Source organism: Myotis davidii, unplaced genomic scaffold, assembly GCF_000327345.1.
Source record: "Myotis davidii unplaced genomic scaffold, ASM32734v1 scaffold107, whole genome shotgun sequence".
Lineage (NCBI taxonomy): Eukaryota > Metazoa > Chordata > Mammalia > Chiroptera > Vespertilionidae > Myotis > Myotis davidii.
This window is the reverse complement of record NW_006383012.1, coordinates 568,728-577,094: the sequence shown is the minus strand read 5'-3', so window position 1 is coordinate 577,094 and position 8,367 is coordinate 568,728. Positions and strand designations below refer to the sequence as shown.

The 8,367-nt window shown below is 41.4% G+C and overlaps 1 protein-coding gene across 1 annotated transcript in view; it reads left to right on the top strand.

Annotated features, from left to right (window-relative positions):
* The window catches only part of SORCS1 (sortilin related VPS10 domain containing receptor 1), a gene marked incomplete at its 5' end in the record, with an annotated part of 483,392 nt that overhangs the window by 245,603 nt on the left and 229,422 nt on the right, over positions 1 to 8,367 (top strand). Inside the window, 1 exon segment of the mRNA XM_006779616.2 lies at positions 3,444 to 3,543. Within this exon segment, the coding sequence (XP_006779679.1) occupies positions 3,444 to 3,543 (100 nt within the window).

Genomic DNA, 8,367 nt, shown 5'->3' with positions numbered 1-8,367 from the left:
AAGGATCCCAGGTTTGATTCTTGTCAAGGGGACATGCATGGGTTGCAGGCTCGATCTCCAGTAGTGGAGTGTGCAGGAGATAGTTGATCAATGATTTTCTTTCATCATTGATGTTTCTATCTCTCTCTCCCTCTCCCTTCCTCTCTGAATCAATTTATATAGATAAAACCCTAATATGCAAATAGACCAAACAGTGGAACAACCGGTCGCTATGATGTGCACTGACCACCAGGGGGCACGTGTGGAACATGGCGGGCATTGGCAGCAAGTGGGAGAGCATGGAACATGGAGGGTGTCAGCCATGGTGGGATGGTGGAGCAGGTGAGCGGGAGCACCGGACACGCTATCATTGGGTTGAGCCTTTGGTGGTTACTGAAAATTCTTTGCTCCCACACGTTGTGATCCCATCCGGTGCTCACATCTGCTGCTCGCTCCAGCCCCGCTTGCACCTGCTGCTGGCGCCTGGCGCCGGTCCGCACCTGCCCCGGCCACTGGCACCCGCTGCCAGCCCAGGCCCTGATCGCTTGGCACCATCAGCAGGTGCAAGCAGTGCCTGCCAGCCCCGATCACCCTTAGGGCTTCCTCACCTCCCCCTGCTCCTGAGGGGCGATCAGGGCTGACAGCTACCTCTTGCACCCGCTGCCAGCAACAGCCCTGCTTGGACCCATTGCTGGCGCCAGAGCCGCTGCTGGCAGCCGCTGGCAGCGCCCAGCTCCATTCCGGATCGCTCGCCCGCTGATGGCACCGGCCCCAATCATGTGAGCAGGGCCAGCGCAGTCAGTGCGTGGGAGTGGCAGTGGTGGGAGCAGAGGTGGTGGGAGCGGGAGCGGGGCTGTGCAAAGACGGGACTGGGGGCCATGGCGGGAGGGGCCAGCCATGGGTGCAGAGGATGGGCCGAGATCTGCCCCTGTGCCCACCACAGCCTTGCAGCCCACAGTTCCTTTCAAGGTGCACAAATTTGTGCACTGGGCCCCTCGTGTTATAATATGAGGGAAGCATCCAATAACATAGTATAAGCTCTCTCTAAAAAAATAAGTTGCTAATGTAAATCTGAACTAGTTCCTTCATTATCATCTTATCACATTGGGATTTCAGTAAATATACACACCCACAAACACATGCAAATGAGGATGATTTTATATAAAATTCTTATGGATAATCTTTATTTGTCCTTGTAGAATATTTTTTTAATCTAAAAATATTCATTGAATAGCTCAGGGGTCAAATTGACAGAAATTATAAGAACTAATCATCACCTCTCTCTGGGCTGGTCCCCACTTCTGTAGCCTCCTTTCCTTTTACCCCCTCTAGGAAAAGTGACCCATTTTCTCCTTTCCAACTTAGTTCTACTGATTTCTCCCTATCAATAGCAAAATTTACTAACGTAACAGTATTTGCACATTTCACTCTCCTCACATCACCACCCTTGATGTGGATTTTGAATCTATTTGTTTGTTCTTGAATTTGTAAGTATTGTTCAGAATAATGAATAGAAAAAACTATCCAAGAAAATGAGCCAGAGAAAGGCTAGTAAAATTTTTGAGACAAATATGTCTTTATAAGAAGAGAAAGTTCTCTTCTCACTTACCTTTCAAACTTTTCTCATGTATCCCGGTAAGGCCAGGGTAAGAATGGAAAAACAAACAAATAAACAAATGCTGAGATTGCACTAAGTTAGAAAATAAGTCTCAGAGATTTCAGGGAGATAGGAGGAAATTTCACATCAGCATGAGTTTGGGAAGAATATGATCCAGAGGTAAAATCTATGAAAGAGTTTTGGATTTTCTTCAAATGGTCCTGAGGAAAGCAGATTATATCCTCAGGTTATACAAAGTGCCTTCTAGTTTATAGTGCTCTTACCAGTTCTCTTTTTAAAAGTTCTACCCATTTTCCATTGTCAAGTTCCATAGGTCTTCCAAAAATCTTTGCATAATATCCCAATCTTGAATTACTATTTGTAACATATACAAATATATTACATAGTGTATTACAATATATAATTGCAAGAATACGAATACAATATATATCCATATATATATTTTTTATTTTTATTTTTTTAGGGTGAAAATACCCTGGATCCTCAACCAGAATAAATTCTTATTTCCTTAATTCCAGAATCACATGTTACACAGCTTTCATGCTGTTGTGCCTGGTCTGGAGTAGGCCCTTAATTCATGGTGATGAGATTATTAGCACAAACTTCTGTTTAGCCTTTCTGACCTGTAGGACATGTAACTTTTATCAGTATTAGAAATGAATTAAGGTGATTACATTTTTATATTTTTCTAATTAAACCAACTTTATTTTCTAAGCCTTGTTAATTCTTATCTGTATCATTGCACTTAACACATCATAAGTTTATATGTGTCTGCCCCTCATGTAAAGCTGTTGGATTCTTGAGAGTAGGAGCAATGTATTGTGTCCTGGCACATTTTTAGGAGCTCTATAAACATATATAAATGAACGAATGAATGAATGGTATCAGGACTCTCCTATCTGTAAAAAGCAGGCTGAAAGGAACTTTTATTTATACCTGTTTACTTTAAATAAAAAAATAAAGCTGTGGCATAATATTGGTAACACAGCACTGAGGGTCAGAATCCCTGGATTCAAATTCTGGCTGACCACCTATCAGCTATTTTCTTTGAATAGGTCACTTAAGTTCATTCAACCAATTTCTTCAAATACAGATAATATTCTCTGCTGCACACAGTGGTAATAATGGTCTAATACAATTACAATTCTGAAATATATAATAGCTTTTCCTAGAGAGGGTGATTAAGGCCTATTTATTCAGTCTGAATCAATAAGTTGTTGACCAATGGCTGGGTAAAGATGAAAGAATCTCCACAGAGGTAGGGTCAGTGCCAAGAGGCAATGTCCTCTCACCTCCAGGTTGCTGAACCCTGGAAAAGGCCACTGAGTAAGATGGTGAAATTTCACACTTTAAGACATTTTCTCGCTCTTCAATAACAGGAAATGACCTCTGAAAGGACTGACCCACCATATATTCTATGACTCATGGAAGAAGACACAACTTGTAGATAAATCAGGAGAATCTCCTTTTCCATTGTGCCAAAGATTAAAAGCATATGTTTGGAAATGTCAAATCTAAATAAAAATCTCTTTATTCTTTGGTCAATACAAGGGAAATGCTCATCTCTTAAGCTTTTAAAATTAACCACATCCTTTATGCAATGTGCATGCATCAAGGGTTAAGGAGCAGTAGAGAGATGGGGTTTTAATTTTTACCAATTCAATTTAAATGCAAATGTTAATCATCACATGATGCCACTGTGTACATAATTAAGCATCATTATATACTGCATGAATCACTTAGCAACTTCCCTAGAGCCATTCTACTATGGAAAACATACATTATACTGACAAGCAGCCAAATGACGTATCCTTCTGTCCTCATTAATGCTCCTTTTGAATTATAGGTCAACCGATTATGGGACAACCTATGAGAAGCTGAATGATAAAGTTGGGTTGAAAACAATTTTAAGTTATCTCTACGTGTGTCCTACCAACAAGCGTAAGGTAAGAAATGTATATTCAGCATGCTACTTAGTCATGATATGATTTCTGTTTTGCTTGGCTAACCTCTCTAGCTACCTAAAAATCCATTACAGTTAAGCTTTAAGAGATGTATAGATGAGCTGATGAGCGTTAAGGTGGTAAAATGTCTGACATTGTAATTTTCAGATCAGCAGCTGTGACTGTAAGGAGGGCAAGGTGTAGGCATACCATTACCATTTTCAAAAGGCAACTACAGGCAATGAATCTTGTTAGATGGAGGCTGCTGACTCTCTCATAAGACCTCTGACGAATCAGCGATGAGAATCAGAATGAGCCTTGACAAAAAGATGGGATTTTCATCTGATGTCCTCCCGTTTTCCATGGACATGGAGTAAATAAATGAACTAGAATAGAAGTGAGTACATTGTCACCATAGCAGGTTGGAAGTTTTATTTCTAAAGTTTATACAACCTGCATACAAACGCCAGGATGGAGTTACTGCTTAAATGAACCCGGTAGATCATCATATAGCACACCCTAATTTTACAGGTGAGAAAACTAAGGTTTAAAGAAAAGAAGTGGTTTGTTCCCGTGGCAGAGTTATGGGCACAGCTGGGACTAGAATTCAGGTCTCTTGGTTGACAGTCATAGTACAATATACTGCTCCTATTACTCTTCCAAGAGAGATATTTTCTTAGGAAGAAAATGTTTGCTTTTAAATAAGAAAATTTCAGATATGTCAGGAGTGACTGTTAATGGCCTTGGGCAGGGTCTTCATTTTGTTACCCAACTGTGGAAGGTAGATGAGAACAACTCTAAACAGTTATCTTCAACACTGGCTGCACATTCAAAGCACTAAGCGGTCCCCAAATGTCCAAGCCCCGGTCCCATCCTATTGCTCTGGATTAGGGCTCAGGTACCTTGAGCAAACTCCCCAGATGCTTTCGGTTTGTGTCTAGGATGAAGAACCACTTATGCAAAGTATAATGTTTCCCGTGGCTCTAAACATGTCAGGTTCTTCAGTAGGAGCAGCAGAACTTGCCAGGAGCCCATAGACTGGTCCGATGGCTGGAGTAAAAACCCAGCTAAGCCAATTAGCAAGTGTACAACTATGGTGATGTTCTTTCTCTCTCCAAGCACAGTGTCATCAAATGTAAAATAGAGGATAATTATAGGACATACCTCAGGAGGAGCATTGTGAATATTATATGAAATAAGTTATTTCCAGTGTTTAGCACAGACTAGTTAAGCTTAATCAATGTTTTCTCTTCCCTTTGTTCTTCTTTTCTCACCTTCTTTTTCCTCCTCCTTCATATAATTATTGGAGGTCACAGTCATGATTATCCTCTATAAATAACAGTGTTCATTAGAACTTTCTTCAGTAATAGGAATGTTTCTCTAAGCTGTCCAGTACTGTAGACAGGAACCACTTGGGGTCTTGAGTATTTTGAAATATGGCTAGTGTGACCAAGAAACTGGGTTTTACATTTTATGTAATGTTAATTCATTTAAAGGCAAGTACCCACATGTGGCTGATGGCCATAGTATTACACAGCACAGTTTAATAATGTCATCTTCAATATTGAGAGATAGACCCTGAACATTCCCATCACCCCCTTACTGGCTGATTATTGGTCCATCATCAATAATTAGATATAAACAATTTTGATCTGTATATAGAACTAAATTGAGGAGCTGAACTTATAGTCTCTAAAAAATATTTTTATCGATTTAAGAGAGGAAAGGAGAGGGAGAGAAAGAAATACCAATGATGAGAGAGAATTGACTGCCTCCTGCATGCTTCACACTGGGGATCCAGCCCACAATCCTGGCACGTGCCCTGACTGGTAATTGAACCATGACCTCCTAGTTCATAAGTCGACACTCAACCATTGAGCTACACTGGCTGGGCTATCCTTTATTTTTATGATGAGCTTTAGTTATTTTGCTTAGCTTTGAATCAATTCTTATAAACCCTATTGATTTTTCCTCCAGTTCACATTTTTAATAAATTTTGTTTAGCAATCAACAAACTGTAAGCACCATAGGCTGCAAAGAGAAATAAGCCAGCATTCCACCCTCAGAGGTCCTGTATTTTCGTAATGAATGGAACATGACATTTTTGTCATTGAAAGTTTCCTCGAGAATATTTCCACCTTGCAGGTGACTGTGAGTGAGTCATTTTCATTTCCCCTTTGTAAACTGATCTAGGCAAAACAAAGAAATTTACTAGAAGATGTCTGAGAATTGTTCTAATCTAATGATGTCCATTAGAAGAAAATATGATTTAAAATTACAAGATTTTTCCCAGCCAGTGTGACTCAGTGGTTGAGCATTGGCCCATTAACCAGGAGGTCCTGGTTCAATTCCTGGTCAGGGCACATGCCCAGGATGCCGGCTGGATCCCCATGCAGGAGTCAACCAATCAATGATTCTCTGTCATCATTGATGTTTCTATCTCTCCCTTCCTCTCTGAAATCAATAAAAATATATTTTAAAATATATAAGATGTCAAATATCATAAGTAAGCATAGTCTTTTCATTAGCATCAGAATAGGTGATGACCTAGAGATTCCAAGATTGTTTGCAGGAGCAGGACTTAAAGATTGAGACTCTGAAGTCCTGAGATAAGTAGTTCCTGAGACTGAAAGGAAAGCTTAGACAGCATACAGCAAGGTGCCCTGCCATGGAGTCCACTCATGTCAGTACCCTGGTCTCACTCCCACTGCACCTGAATCTAGAGCAGTGATGGTGAACCTATGACACGCATGTCAGAGGTGACACGCAAACTCATTTTTTTGGTTGATTTTTCTTTGTTAAATGGCATTTAAATATATAAAATAAATATCAAAAATATATCTTTGTTTTACTATGTTTGCAAATATCAAAAAATTTCTATATGTGACATGGCACCAGAGTTAAGTTAATTTCAAAATGCTGACATGCCGAGCTCAAAAGGTTCGCCATCACTAATCTAGAGCTATCTGGAGGACTTTAGAGAGGGTGTTTGGCCATGGGCGTTTTGCTGAAAGCAAGACTTGGCCAACCCTAAGTCCAGAGAAAGAGAAGGGGTTGCCCATGACTATGAGACAATGGTTTCCTCTGGGACAGCTTCATTCCAGAAGCAGAGCCAGGCCTGAGCTGTTTAAGTCACCATATTCTCCCATAAATATGGGGAACCTAAGAGAAGGGACCTTTGCTTTTCTTCCTCTGCAGATAACCGAGGCCTTCAGGATCACTTTCCGTGATGTTGATAGATTTAAGAAATATTGGAGGACCATGGAGGTCTTCCCAGTGGTACAGAAACCGATAAAGTTGGCATAGCAATATATTTGTGTACAGTTTTTTTTTTACTTATGAAGTGAATTCATCACCATGAAATACGTATTCCTTCCCCCAAAGGGACACACTTGGACAAGAGATAGTACCTGCGCAACATTTTAAAGTATGAATATATTTCCCCAATCAGTGAATATTTAGATTAAAAAAGAGGGGGAAGGAGAAAGAGGAAAAGAAAAGGAAAAGATCAAGCTGTATTAATTATGCAGGACAAAGGCCCTTAAGTTCCTTCCAATTCCCCTAGGACTTCCGTGCCCTCCAGTGAAGAGGCAGGCTCCTGTAAAGGGTTGTGTTAGTTCTTTGAGTTCCCTAGGGAGCTCTGAAACCAGGGAACATCTTTTGTACCAGATATTTCTATTTGCTTTTCATATCTGTGGGAGGAACTGGAATAAAACTGACATGGGGTCACTGCCTTGTGGTCCCAGAAACCTGTTTTGCCTTCCTGTTCTCCTTGCTATTTTTAGCTGCTCCTGAGGCCCAGTGGGGTTCTTCAATCACCCCGTCTCAGGCAGCCGGCCTGCCCTGGCTTTGCAGGCAGTTTGTTAGGGGCGTTCCTGGGATCAGAGTCCAGAACAAAGCAGGCCCTTATTTACAGTTTAAATTGATGATCGTCCACTGGCTGTTTCGCTGCAAGCCTGCTGTAAATTACAGCAGCTTTCCCTGGATGGGTCGGTTACCGTGAAAACTGTAATCTCGTCATAGGTCAGGATAGGAAATCTTGATTCAGAGACACAGAAAGGCTGCCGCCAGGTATTATCCTAGCAGTATAGTTGTGTACAGTTTTTCTACTGGTGAAGTGAATTCATCACCATGAACTACATATTTTCCCCCCAAAGGGACATACTTGGACCAGAGAAAGTCCCTGCACAGCATTTGAAAGTGTGAATATATTTTCCCAATCAATGAGAATTTATATTTAAAAAATAAAAAAGGGAGGGAGGGCCCAGCCTGCATGGCTCAGTGGTTGAGCATCGACCTATGAACCTGGAAGTCATGGTTCAATTCCTGGTCCTCTTCAGGGCACATGCCCAGGTTGCAGCTCAATCCCTGGTGGGGAGGCATGCAGGAGGCAGCCGATCAATGATTCTCATCATTGATATTTCTGTTTCTCTCTCCCTCTCCCTTCCTCTCTGGAATCAATAAAATATGTTTTAAAAAAGTGAGGGGGAGGGGGTCTGGGGAAGAAAGAGGAAAAGAAAAGGAAAAAGATCAAGCTACATTCATTTTGCAGAACAAAGGCACTTAAGTTCCTTCCAATTCCCCCCAGCATTATATTATACTGCCTTCCAGAAGGCACCCTGCGCCTGACCTCTGATGTATAAGATAGGCTCAAAGGAGCAGGGATGGGGTGGATCCTAGTGGCAGAGGATAGGCAGGCTTAGCTGTCTGTCCTGTATCTCCAAAGGACAGCATTCGCCCCCCCCCGCCCCCCCGCACCGACCCATGGTAAATCCCAATGCTTGTTGGTGTCAGCACTGGTTTGTTGGGTAAATATATATAATTAAT